Source organism: Leucoraja erinacea, chromosome 2, assembly GCF_028641065.1.
Source record: "Leucoraja erinacea ecotype New England chromosome 2, Leri_hhj_1, whole genome shotgun sequence".
Lineage (NCBI taxonomy): Eukaryota > Metazoa > Chordata > Chondrichthyes > Rajiformes > Rajidae > Leucoraja > Leucoraja erinaceus.
The window spans coordinates 32,071,044-32,084,233 of NC_073378.1; the positions used below are offsets into that span (position 1 = coordinate 32,071,044).

Below are 13,190 nucleotides of genomic sequence, written 5' to 3' on the forward strand. Positions count from 1 at the left end.
GGAGGACCAGGGGAAGTTGGGAGGACCAGGGGCTGGGAGGACCAGGACCAGGGGAGGGGCTGGGAGGACCAGGGGCTGGGGCTGGGAGGACCAGGGGAGGGGCTGGGAGGACCAGGGGACGAGTTGGGAGGACCAGGGGAGGAGTTGGGAGGACCAGGGGAGGAGTTGGAGGGGAGGACCAAAGATCCTATAGCAAATAGGATATTTGGGGAGGACCAGGGGCTGGGAGGACCAGGGGAGGAGCTGGGAGGACCAGGGGAGGGGCTGGGAGGACCAGGGGAGGGGCTGGGAGGACCAGGGGAGGAGCTGCCAGGGGCTGGGCGCCATGGCGGATTCGTGGGCCGCAGCGTCTAATGGCGCCTCTGCTTCTGGCGGCAGCAGCGGGCAGGAGGAGGATGATGAGGAAGAAGAAGGAGCCGCGGAGGAGGAGGAGGATGACGATGGCGGCCCAGACCTTGGGCCCGGGCGGGGAGGTGAAGCCTGGGGCCCCGGGCCGGCAGCTGCCCAGCCCGACAGCGAGCAGGAGGCGCTGCTGCAGCAGTTGCGGCGGACGGCGAGCTTCTATTCGGACTGTCTGACAGCCAGCGCCGGGCAGGAGGTGAGAGAGAGCCGCCAGCGCCCGCACAGACATCATCTTCGCCAGGGCATCATCTTCACCAGGGCTGCAACTCCCCCTCCCTCCCTTTCTTCCCCCTCCCCCCTCCCCCCCCCTCCCCCCTCCCTTTCCCCCCCCCCCCCCCCCCCTCCCCCCCCCCCCCCCTCCCTCTCTCCCTCTCTCTCTCCCTCCCTCCCCCCCCCTCTCTCTCTCCCTCTCTCCCCCCCTCCCTCCCTCCTGGAAACTCTGCTGCTTTAGTTGTGGCAGTATTCAGGAAAACCCTGAGTCTGCAAGATTCAGGAGACCCCTCGTCTAGCTCCCTCAGGACATACACTAAAAGCCACACAGCGTGGAAACAGACCCTTCAGCCCAACTTGCCCACACAAGTGGGTGTATGGCACAAGCTGCCTGAGGAGGTAGTTGAGGCTGGGACTACCCCGACGTTTAAGAAACAGACAGGTACATGGATAGGACAGGTTTGGAGCAAGCTCAGGCAGAAGGGACTAGTGTAGCTGGGGCAGGTTGGGCCGAAGGGCCTGTTGCCACACTATCATTCTATGACCGGCCAACATGTCCCATCTGCACTACTCCCACCTGCCCGCAATTGGCCCATGTCCCTTAAAACCTGTAGGGTCTCAACCCGAAACGTCCCCCATTCCTTTCTCCAGAGATGCTGTCTGATCCGCTGAGTTAACTCCAGCTTTTTGTGTCTATCTTCGGTTCAAACCAGCATCTGCAGTTCTTTCCTACATGTTGGGGTTATTAGAGTCATACAGCAGCACGGAACAGGCCCTTTAGCACAACTTCCCCACACCGCCCCATCTACACTAGCCCCACCTGATTGTGCTGAATATGATGCCAAGACCAACTCTTATCTACCTGCCCATAATCCATATCCCTCCATTCGCTGCATTTCCATGTGCCAATCCCAGTCTCTTCAATGGCACTTTCGTATCTGCCTCCACCATCAGTCCCAGCAGCTCGTTCTCGGAACTCACCAATCTCAGTGTACAAAACCGATTAGAAACATTAAAAATAGAGCAGGGGTAGGCCCTTCAAGCTAGCCCCGCCATTCAATATGATCATGGCTGATCATCCAAAATCAGTACCCTGTTTCTGCTTTCTCCCCACATCCCTTGGTTCCATTAGGCCCAAGAGCTAAATCTAACTCTCTTGAATACATCCAGTGAATTGGCCTCCACTGCCTTCTGTGGCAGAAAATTCCACAGATGCACAACTCTCTGCGTGACAATGTTTTTCCTTTTAAGAATAAGGGGGGAACCATTTAGAACGGAGACATGGAAGCACTTTTTCTCACAGAAAGTAGTGAGTCCGTGGAATTCTCTGCCTCAGAGGGCGATGGAGGCCGGTTCTCTGGATACTTTCAAGAGCTAGATAAGGCTCTTACAAATAGCGGAGTGAGAGGTTATGGGGAGAATGCAGGAACGGGATACTGATTGGGGATGATCTGCCATGATCACATTGAATGGCGGTGCTGGCCATTTAATCTTATTGTCTTATCTCAGTCCTAAATGGCCTACCCCTTATTCTTAAACTATGACCCTTGGTTCTGGACTTCCCAAACATTGGGAACATTGTTGCTGCATCTAGCCTGTCCAATCCCTTAGGAATTTTTATTGTTTCTATAAGTTCTCCTCTCACAATTGCCACACTCATCTCCTTTAAACCTTGCCCGTCTCACCTATGCCCTCTTATCCTTGACATTTCCACACAGGGGAAAAAGGTTCTGACAGTCCACTCTATAAAATCCCCCTCATCTGTTTTTAATAAATGTTTTTCCTCTTTCTATTGTTCAATGTTTGACCTCCATCAATGGTCGAATCCTCAAAATCTCTCAGTTTATTTATAAGGGTTCATAAGCTGTAGGAGCAGAATCAGACAATTTGGCGCATCAAGCCAACTTCGCCATTCAATCGTGGCTGATCTATCTTTCCCTCTCAACTGCATTATCCTGCTATCACCCCATAACCCCTGACACCATTACTAATTAAGAACCAAACATTCTCTACCTTAAATATACACAATGCCATGACCTCCACAGCCTTCTGTGGCAATGAATCCCACAGATTCCCCACCCTCTGACTAAAGAGGCACTGTGCAGGTCTCACTCCAAATTGTACCTCACTTTCAAGACAGTACAGCTGTCCAAAGAAGGGTCCCGATCCGAAACGTCCCTCATCCATATTTTCTAGAGGTGCTGCCTGACCCGCTGAGTTACTCCAGCACTTTGTGTCCTTGAGTGTAGCTCAGTTTGTTTTTGAGTTACAGATTCAGGAATTGGATATTTGCTTGGAAGAAATGCTTACCAGAGTGGATGAATTCTGTGGGATGTTGGAGATGGTAAGTAGTGTAAACATCCTTATTTTTGCTCTTCATGTGTCGGGCTTTTGATACAGAATCTTCCATTATGCCACGCATATTCTCCATGACCATTGTCCATATTGCTCCATAATTTGTGTTGCAGCTACCATATAAAAAGTGAGATTGCTTACACATTTTTCCGGTGGCGGAGCTGGTAGAGCTGCTGCCTCACAGAGCCAGATGTTCGATCCTGACCTCGGGTGCTGTGTGCGTGAAGTTTGCACGTTCTCCCTGTGTGGATTTCCTCTGGGTGCTCCGGTTTCCTCCCGCATCCCAAAGACCTGCGGGTTTGTAGGTTACTTGGCTTCGGCAAATTGCTCTCTAATGTGAAGGGAGTGGATAAGAAAGTGAGATAAAATAGAAGCAGTGTGAAAGGGTGATTGATGGACTCAGTGGGCTAAAGGGCCTGTTTCCTTGCTGAATCGCTAAACCAAGAAACACAGTGGATGTGGCCTGGATGAAGTGGATGTGGAGAAGATGTTTTTCACTAATGGGAGAGTCTAGAACCAGAGGTCAGACTCAGAATTAAAGGATGTTCCTTTAGGAAGGAAATGAGGAGGAGTTTCTTTAATCATAGGATCTGTGGAATTCTTTGCCATAGAAGGCTGTGGAGGCCAGGTCAATGAATATTTTTAAAACAGATAGATAAATTCTTGATTAGTACAGGTGTCGGGTTATGGGGAGAAGGGGTTGAGAGGGAAAGATAGATCAGCCAGGATTGAATGGCGGAGTAGACGATGGGCCGAATGGCCTAATTCTTCTCCTATCACTTATGAAGAGATAATGCCTCATCCCAAGTCTAACTGAAATATGATTCACTTTCACCTCAAAGATAGATGGACTTGATGGGCAGACATTACCAGGACTAGAAACTTATGAATTGTTAGTTGGAGTTTTGTAGTCTTCTTGAACTACGTGATAACATGTTATGTGTAAGAAAGAACTGCAGGTGCTGGTTTAAATCAAAGGTAGACGCAAAATGCTGGAGTAACTCAGTGGGACAGGCAGCATTTCTGGAGAGTGGGAATGGGTGACGTTTTGGGTCGAGACCCTTCTTCTGATAACACGTTATGTTGTTGAAATTTGTTCTAACCTTTAATAATGCAGGATTTGTAATGCTATAAACGTTCTTTCCTGTTGTAGATTCGAAATGATTCTTCTCAGATTATGAATGAAAATATCCCTGAAATCCATGCCAAAGCAGATGAAATGAAGCACATGTACAAAAAGATTGATAAACTCGAGGTGAGCAGTTAACTGTTAATCGAAGTGTATCCTCTCTTTGTAGAAAAGGTCTCATTCTGCCAAAGGTAGAGTTGCTTCCAGCGCCACAAACCCAGGTTCAATTCTCACTACAGCTGCTTGTCTGCACGGAGTTTGTACGTTCTCCCCGTGACATGCATGTGCTTTCCCCCGGGAACTCCGGTTTCCTCGCACACTCCAAAGAGGTACAGGTTTATAGGTTAATTGGCTTGGTAAAATTGTAAATTGTCCCTAGTGTGTGTAGGATAGTGCTAGTGTACGGGGATCGCTGGGTGGCACAGACTCGGTGGGCCGAAGGGCCTGTTTCAGCAATGTATCTAAACTAAACTTAAATTATGTATAATATATTAAATAAGAATGCTTATAGGGTTCCAATGTCTACATTTCCATTACATTCATTCCTCTGGTTTCAAAATTCACAACTCTTCAATGCTTTTGTCTCACACCTACTGTACATTTCTGCCCTTTGACCAACCATCAGCATATTAATTCCCCCACTCCCTGCCCCCCTCTCCTGTATCCACCCGTTACATGCCTGGATTTGTCCTGCCCTTCATCCCTTCCAGCTTTCTTCCCCAAACCCTCTGCCCACCACGATTAGTCTGAAGTAGGGTCCCGACCTGAAACATCACCTATCTGTGTTCTCTAAGACCACAGACATAGAGACTATCAAAGGTAGACGCAAAATGCTGGAGTAACTCAGTGGGACAGGCAGCATTTCTGGAGTGTGGGAATGGGTGACATTTTCGTTCGAGTACATTCTCCAGAGATGCTGCCTGACCCGCTGAGTCTCAAACCGAAACGTCACCCATTCCTTCTCTTCAGAGAGGCTTCCTGTCCCGCTGAGTTACACCAGCATTTTGTGTCTGTCCGACGTATCACTTGCCTGGCTTAATCCTGCCCCTCACAGCTTTCTTCCCCATCCCCTCCATCCACCACAATCAGTCTGAAGAAGGGTCCCGACCCGAAACGTCACCAATCCATGATCTCCAGAGATGTTGCCTGACCCGCTGAGTTACTCCAGCATTTTGTGTCTTTTAATCCCATTGCAACCTTGACTTTGTAAACTTCCATTTAAGATCAGTTGAAGATTAGAAACGATATTCAGACTTATTTATTCCTCATAGCTTTACATAGTTCTATCAGGTCTCCCCTCAACCTCCAGCATTCCAGAGAAAAGAATCCAAGTTTGTCACAGAGTCATGGTCACACAGCGTGGAACCAGGCCGTCTGTCCCAACTTGCTCACACCGACCAACACAACTTGTCCCTTTCCACCCAAACCACCACCTCCACAGGTACTTTCCCTTGCAACCGCAGGAGATGCAACACCTCTCCCTTTACCTCCCCCCCTCGACTCCATCCAAGGACCCAAACAGTATTTCCAGGTGAGGCAGAGGTTCGCTTGCACCTCCTCCAACCTCCACTGTTCCAGGTGTCAACTTCTCTACATCGGCGAAACCAAGCGCAGGCTCGGCAATCGTTTCGCAAAACACCTCCGCTCAGTCCGTCTTAACCTACCTGATCTCCCGGTGGCTCAGCACTTCAACTCCCCCCTCCCATTCCCAATCGGACCTTTCTGTCCTGGGCCGCCTCCATTGTCAGAGTGAGGCCCAGCGCAAATTGGAGGAGCACCTCGTTTCACTTGGGTAGTTTACACCCCAGCCACATGAACATTGACTTCTCTAACATCAGATAGTCTTTGCTTTCTCTCTCCATCCCCTCCCCCTTCCCAGTTCTCCCACTAGTCTTACTGCCTCCAACTACATTCTATCTTTGTCCCGCCCCCTCCCCTGATATTGATGAAGCTGAATTTTAGTTAAAAATATAAGAAGATATTAAATTGGTTTCTGGGCTAGCTTACAGCTTGTATTTAGTCTCAAATTAGGCTTGCCTTAGGTTGCGGGTGTGTGAGATAATAAATCCTATAACATCCTGTCCCAAGTGACAGGCAGAGAGAAGGTGGCTGAGCACAGTTAAGTGTCTACATTGGTCACTTAGCTGGAATTCTTGCTCCCTTCCATCGGCCGATGTTAAGTAAAGTTCTGAACTGGTCTACCAAACAGTTTGTGTGGTGTCTGTTTATTAAGAAGCGAACCTGGTTTAGTAGTTATAAAAGTAACTTTTTCAATATCAGTCTGAAGGGTCTCAACCTGAAACGTTGTCCATTCCATCTCTCCAGAAATGCTGCCTCACCCGCTGAGTTACTCCAGCATTTGGTGTCTACCTTCGATTTAAACCAGCATCTGCAGTTCTTTCTTACACATGTCCCACTTGCCTACGTTTGGCCAATATCCTATCCATGTACCTGTCTAATTGTTAAATGTTGCGACAGTACCTGCCTCAACTATCTCCTCTGGCAGCTTGTTCCATACACGCACCACCTTTGTGTGGAAAATGTTACCCCTCGGGTTCCTATTAAATCTTTCTTCCCCCCCTCCTCACCTTATACCTATGTCCTCTGGTTCTCGTTTCCCCTACTCTGGGCAAGAGACTTTGTGTGTCTACCCAATATATTCCTCTCATGATTTTGTACACCTCTATAAGATCACCCCTATCCAACCTCTCCTTGCAGCTAATGCCCCCTAATGCAGGGATCTATTCTGATAAACCTCCTCTGCACCCTTTCCGAAGCCTCCGTAGCCTTTCTGAATTATTACTTTAAGGCTGCCATTGAGTTTGTTTCAAATGCCTATCCATAAGAAATATTCCGGGCTGTCACTAGTATTATATATTTTGTTTTAATCTTCCTTATTGCCAATTATCTTTAATCCGTGTGCCGCTTCTGCCAATTAAAAGCGCTTCACTTAATGTACCATGGAAGGAGAAATGCTTCAGATTTTTAATATGGTCATATGGTGTAGGACAGAGTTCACTGAATAACGTGCTGTGTCTCTCTGAGCCAGAATGGTGGGGGTTTGAGTGCAGTGAATCCACCCAAAATCTAGACTGGGTTCCTGGTGCGGCTCTGGGGAAACGGGGGGATTGGCCTTGCACTGTAGAACTATCCTATCATCCTGGCTGTGTGCTCTAGACATCCATGCTTCTGTGTTTTTTTAAACTTGCCCCACACATCTCCATTAAACTTTGTCCCTCGAATCAATAATGCAGCGTGGAAACAGGCCCTCCAGCCCAACTTGCCCACATCGGGCAGCATGTCCCATCTACAGTAGTCCACATGCCTACGTTTGGTCCTTATCCCTCTAAACCTGTCCTATCCATGTACCTGTATAAATGTTTCTTGACCATTGCTACCTTCTCTGCCAGCTTGTTCCATACACCCACCACCCTTTGTGTGGAAAAAGTTCTCACATAATCCTCACAACATGTTCGCCACCTCCAACGGGACCCCACGACTGGCCACATCTTCCCACCTCCACCCCTTTCTGCTTTCCGCAGAGACCGTTCCCTCTGCAACTCCCTGGTCAACTCGTCCCTTCCCACACAAACCACCAAGTGCTTTACCCTGCAACTGCAAGAGATGCAACACTCCCTTTACCTCCTCCCTCGACTCCATCCAAAGACCCCGACAGTCTTTCCAGGTGAGGCAAAGGTTCACTTGCACCTCCTCAAACCTCATCTACTGTATCCGCTGTTCCAGGTGTCAACTCCTGTATATCGGCGAGACCAAGCGCGGGCTCGGCTATCATTTCGCTGAACATCTCCGCTCAGTCCGCTTAGACCCCCCTGAGGGGCCTGTTGCCGCGCTGTATCTCTAAAGCAAAGTCTAAACAGAGGAAGACTTTCACACAATGTAGCATGGAATGCCACTCCTACATTCAAGCTCATCTATTTTTTCAGGTTCAACTTCTTTTCAAGGAAGAATTAACAAAATGCAATCATTTGAAAATGTAGATATTTAATTTCAGGCTTCATAAATGTCCAATGGAATTTTCAGGCCTTTGTTAAGATGGTTGGTCAGAACTTATCGACGCTGGATGACCAAGTAACACAGGCTGAAGCGCAGTTCGGGACCTTTCCCAGTGCGTTTAGAAAAATGTTGCAGTCGTTCAGTCCTTCGACATTCTTTAATGTGAGTAATGTGTTTGACAATGCGCTTTTTTAAGTTTTGTGGCTGTTGTAGCAACTGTTTTTATTTGTTTGAAGTAGCCTCAATCGCAATTTCCCTAAATAGGTCATAAGATCATAAGGAATTGGTGAAGAATTAGGCCATTTGGCCCATCAAGTCTACTCTGCCATTCAATCATAGCTGATCTATCTCTCCTTCCTAACCCCATTCACTCGCCTTCTCCCCATAATCTCTGACACCCATACTGATCAAGAATCTATCTATGCATTAAATATATCCACTGACTTGGCCTCCACAGCCTTCTGTGGCAAAGAAATCCACAGATTCACCACCCTCCGACTGAAGAAATTTCTCATATCCTTCCTAAAAGAACGTACTTTAATTCTGACGCTATGATCTCTAGTCTTAGACTCTCCAACTAGTGGAAGCATCCCCTCCACATCCACCCTATCCAAGCCTTTCGTTATTCGGTATGTTTCAATGAGGTCCCCCTACAGGCCCAGTGCCGACAAACGCTCATCGTAGGTTAACCTGCTCATTCCTGGGATCATTCTTGTAAACATCCTGGCAAATAGCTGGCAGACTCCAAATCTTTAGTAACGTCAGACTGAAACAGGCCCTTTGCCCCAGCATCGAGGCAAAGCCCTCGGACTATCTTTGATCGGACTTTACTGGCTTTATCTTGCACTAAATGGTGGCGATAGACTTGCTGCCTCACAGCGCCAGAGACACAGGTTTGATCTGACCACGGGTGTTGTCCGTAAGGAGTTTAGTACGTTCTCCCCGTGACCTGCGTGGGTTTTCTCCGATATTTTCGGTTTCCTCCCATGCTCCAAAGACGCACAGGTTTGTAGGTTAATTGGCTTGGTATGAATGTAAATTATCCCGTGTGTGTGTGTGTAGGATAGTGTGAGTGTGCGGGGATCGCTGGTCGGTGTGGACGCAGTGAGCCGAAAGGTCTGTTTCTGCGCTGTATCTCAAAACTAAACTAACCATTATTCACATTATTCCCTTTACCATGCATCTGTTCACTGTGAATGGCTCGATTGTAATCATGTATTGTCTTTTCTGTGACTGGTTAGCGCGCAACAAAAGCTTTTCACTGTACCTCAGCAGTCGTGTCAATAAACTGAACTCAAACTTGTCCATGTTGATCAAGCCGTCTTCCTCAACTAGTACCATTAGCCTGCATTTGGTTTATATGGCCCATCACAATGCTGAGAACCATATTCGTCATTCTGTATCATCCCCATTGCTCTTTGTGATAGTCGCACATCGTGTAAACGGGCATTTCGGCCCAACTTGCCCATTTCGCCAACATGCCCCGTCTACACTAGTCCTACCAGCCTGCGTTTGTCCCGTATCCCTCTATCTGGCTCGTGTCCTATCCACATACCTGTCTAAATGTTTCTTAAACCTAGCGATAGTGTATTCTACTTGAGTTTGAATGGATTCTATTTATGTTGGGTACATCTGATCTGTTAGGATAGCATGCAAAACACAGCTTTTCACTGTACCTCGTGGCAATAATAAACCTAAATTCATCAGGTAAACAAAGATACTGACCTCGCATCTACCTCACTGGTGGCCGTTGAACTATTTTTAATCAGGATTTACCTGACTTCAGTGTCATATCTTTAAATGTTGTGCCCTTTATCTTTGCACTGTGGATGGTTTAATTGTATTCATGTGATAGCTGAATGGATAGCAAATTGGCTCCATGGAAGGAAGCAGAGGGTGATGATGGAAGGTTGCTTCTCAGACTGGAGGCCTGTGACTAGTGGTGTGCCACAGGGTTTGGTGCTGGGCCCGTTACTGTTTGTCATCTACATCAATGATTTGGATGAGAACATACAGGGCAAGATGAGCAAGTTTGCTGATGATACAAAAGCTAGTGGTTTTGCAGACAGTGAAGATGGTTGTGAACGATTGCAGCATCATCTGGATCGATTGGCCAGGTGCGCAGAGGAATGGTTGATGGAATTTAATACAGAGAAGTGCAAGGTGTTGCATTTTGGGCCGCCGAACAAGGGCAGGACCTACACAGTGAATGGTAGGCCTCTGTGTAGTGTTGTAGAGCAGAGGGATCTAGGAGTACAGGTGCATGGTTCCTGAAGGTTGAGTTACGGGTAGATAAAGTGGTCAAAAAGGGCTTTTGGCACTTTGGCCTTCATCAGTCAGAGTATTGAGTATAGAAGTTGGGAGGTCATGTTGCAGTTGTATAAGACGTTGGTGAGACTGCCTTTAGAATATTGTGTTCAGTTCTGGGCACCATGTTATTGGAAAGATATTGTCAAACTTGAAAGGGTTCAGAAAAGATTTACGAGGATGTTGCCAGGACTAGAGGGTGTGGGCTTTAGGGAGAGGTTGAGTAGGCTGGGTCTCTATTCCATGGAGCGCAGGAGGATGAGGGGAGATTTTATAGAGATATACAAAATCATGAGAGGAATAGATCGGGTAGATACACAGTCTTTTACTCGTAGGGGAATCGAGGAACAGAGGACATAGGTTCAAGGTGAAGGGGAAAATATTTAATAGAAATCAGAGGGGTAACCTTTTTACACAGAGGGTGATGGGTGTATGGAACAAGCTGCCAGATAAGGTAGTTGAGGCTGGGACTATCCCATAATTTAAGAAACAGTTGGACAGGTACATGGACAGGTTTGGAGGGTTATGGACCAAGCGCAGGCAACTGGGACATTGTTGGCTGGTGTGCGGGAGTTGGGCCGAAGGGGCTGTTTCCACACTGTATCGCTCTATGACTCTAATACAATTCAATTGACTGGATAGCATGCAAACAAAAGCTTTTCAATACATACCTATTTGCATGCCATCCAAGCAGGTCAGATACGATCAGGCCAAACATGAATACAATAGGTAAAGGGGAAGATACAGAGTGCAGAATATAGTTCATGTTCCTCTGTCAAAGGAGATCAAAATTTGGTCATTCAGCCCATCAGGTCTACTCCGCCATTCAATCATGGCTGATTTATCTTTCACCCACAACCCCATTCTCCTGCCTTCTCCCTGTAACCTTTGACACAATTACTAATCAAGAATCTGTCAACCTCCGTTTTAAAAATACCCAAAGACTTGGATTCCTTTGAATTCCACAGATTCACCACACTCTGACTCAAGAAATCCTCCTCATCTCATTTCTAAAGGTATGTTCTTTCACTGATAGTTCATACCATTGTGCAAGCCAGAATCTTCCAAAAATTAATTGAGGTACAAAACTGGTGCCTAAGTACATGCACTGTTGTAGAATTTAGACTTTTATACTTAGTTTAGTTTATTGTCATGTGTACAGGTACAGTGAAAGGCTGATGATGCAAAGGTACAGACTTTAGAGATACAGAGTTCAAATCGTCCCTTTGGCCCACGGAGTCCGTGCTCATCAGCAATCATCCCGTACACCAGCACTACCCCATACACTAGGAACAATTTACAAGTTTTTACAGAAGCCAATTAACCTGCAAACCTGCACGTCTTTGGAGTGTGGGAGGAACCCGGAGAAAACCCACGCAGGTCACGGGGAGAACGTACAAACTCCGTGCAAACAGCGCCCGTAGTCGGGATCAGACCCAGGTCTCTACCGCTGCGCCACCGCGCAGCCCTTGTTTGGGAGGGGAAGGAGATGCTTAATTCCCGTAACAAGAGTGAATGATCTTGGCTGGTATTGAAGACTTAAAAGAGCGTGATGTACAGCGATGCAAAATACGGAGGGGCATCTGATCCTATTTACTCTACTTTTCCCTCATAGAAATCATCCTCGCCAAAGAAGCAACAGCAAAAGTTTGAGATTGCACCTCTCTTCCGGGCGGAAGATTATTTCCCTGCGGAGAATCCAGAGGAGCACGAATGACAATGCTGAGATCATCGCGGCAGAATAGAAGGGCTTCCATTGTTTGAGCCGTGAAGGATGCACTTAATCAGAGCGTTGCCGACATTTTCGAACCAGTGTTGAAACAAATCTTGTCTTCCTTTTTGAATCTTCCAAAAATTACTTGAGGTAAAACTCTTGCCTAAACACATGCACTGTTGAATGATTACTTTAGACTGATTTTGGATGGTTGTGTACACTTTAATGATTGTCATAAGTTCTAGGAGCAGAATCATGCCATTCGATCCATCAAATCCACTCCGCCATTTAACCATGGCTGATTTATCTTTCCCACTCAACCCCATTCTCCTGCCATCTGTCAATCTCCGCCAAAAATATCCATTGACATGGTCTCCACAAAGTTCCGTGGCAATACAATTAAAAAAATTCACCACCCTCCGACTAAAGAAATTCCTTCTCATCTCCTTTCTAAAGGTGCAAACAGCAAACCTGTGTGTTTAACTTTTTGCAATGATTTGGTCCTTGTTTGAGTCTGAATTTGTTCCTAGCAGTGCATCATATCCTAAGCCATAATTTTTGCACTTTTATGATCCTTTACTATCATATATAACAACGTTTTCAAAATTTGCTACTTTGTTTAATTATATTAACTTTCGAGGCAGAAATTTCAAATTTGCTAAGTTAAAATGTTTTTGTTAAATTTTATATTACTATTATTGTACTAATGACTGTATTGGGCACTGGATTTTGAAATTCTTTTTGCTTTGAAAAATATTAAAATGCCTTTCAGTATTGTAATTTTTAATTCCTGTGCTGCATCTGGTTGGTATGGTACGGGATAGAATGCATCTCGAAACACATCTGAAAGCAAGTCAGGATTCTCCAGGAGGTCGAGGGGAGATTTGATAGGAGTATATAAAAATTATGAGAGGCATAATAGAGTGGACAGTCAGAACCTTCCCCCCCCCCCCCACCTCCCAGGGTAGTAATGTCCAATACCAGGGGGTCTAAGGTGAGAGGGGGAAAGTTGAAGCTCATAAGTTCTAGGAGCAGAATTAGGCCGTGCAGCCCATCAAG

General features: G+C 46.7%; 1 protein-coding gene across 1 annotated transcript; it reads left to right on the forward strand.

The window, feature by feature from the left end:
• The first annotated feature begins 314 nt into the window (after positions 1-314).
• Positions 315-12,911, forward strand: LOC129708570 (biogenesis of lysosome-related organelles complex 1 subunit 4-like). The gene is made up of 5 exons (XM_055654383.1): positions 315-598; positions 2,885-2,956; positions 4,121-4,222; positions 8,138-8,272; positions 12,033-12,911. Exons 1-5 carry the CDS (start codon positions 326-328, stop codon positions 12,132-12,134), a joined length of 684 nt encoding a protein of 227 aa, XP_055510358.1. The 5' UTR covers positions 315-325; the 3' UTR covers positions 12,135-12,911.
• Positions 12,912-13,190: the final 279 nt, after the last annotated feature.

What these genes read in the sequence shown, in the direction of transcription:
- LOC129708570 (XM_055654383.1), top strand. Translation starts at nt 326, where the DNA reads ATGGCGGATTCGTGGGCCGCAGCGTCTAATGGCGCCTCTGCTTCTGGC. An exon ending in CAGCCAGCGCCGGGCAGGAG is followed by an intron (nt 599 to 2,884) that starts GTGAGAGAGAGC and finishes TTTGAGTTACAG; the next exon opens with ATTCAGGAATTGGATATTTG. An exon ending in AAAAGATTGATAAACTCGAG is followed by an intron (nt 4,223 to 8,137) that starts GTGAGCAGTTAA and finishes TGGAATTTTCAG; the next exon opens with GCCTTTGTTAAGATGGTTGG.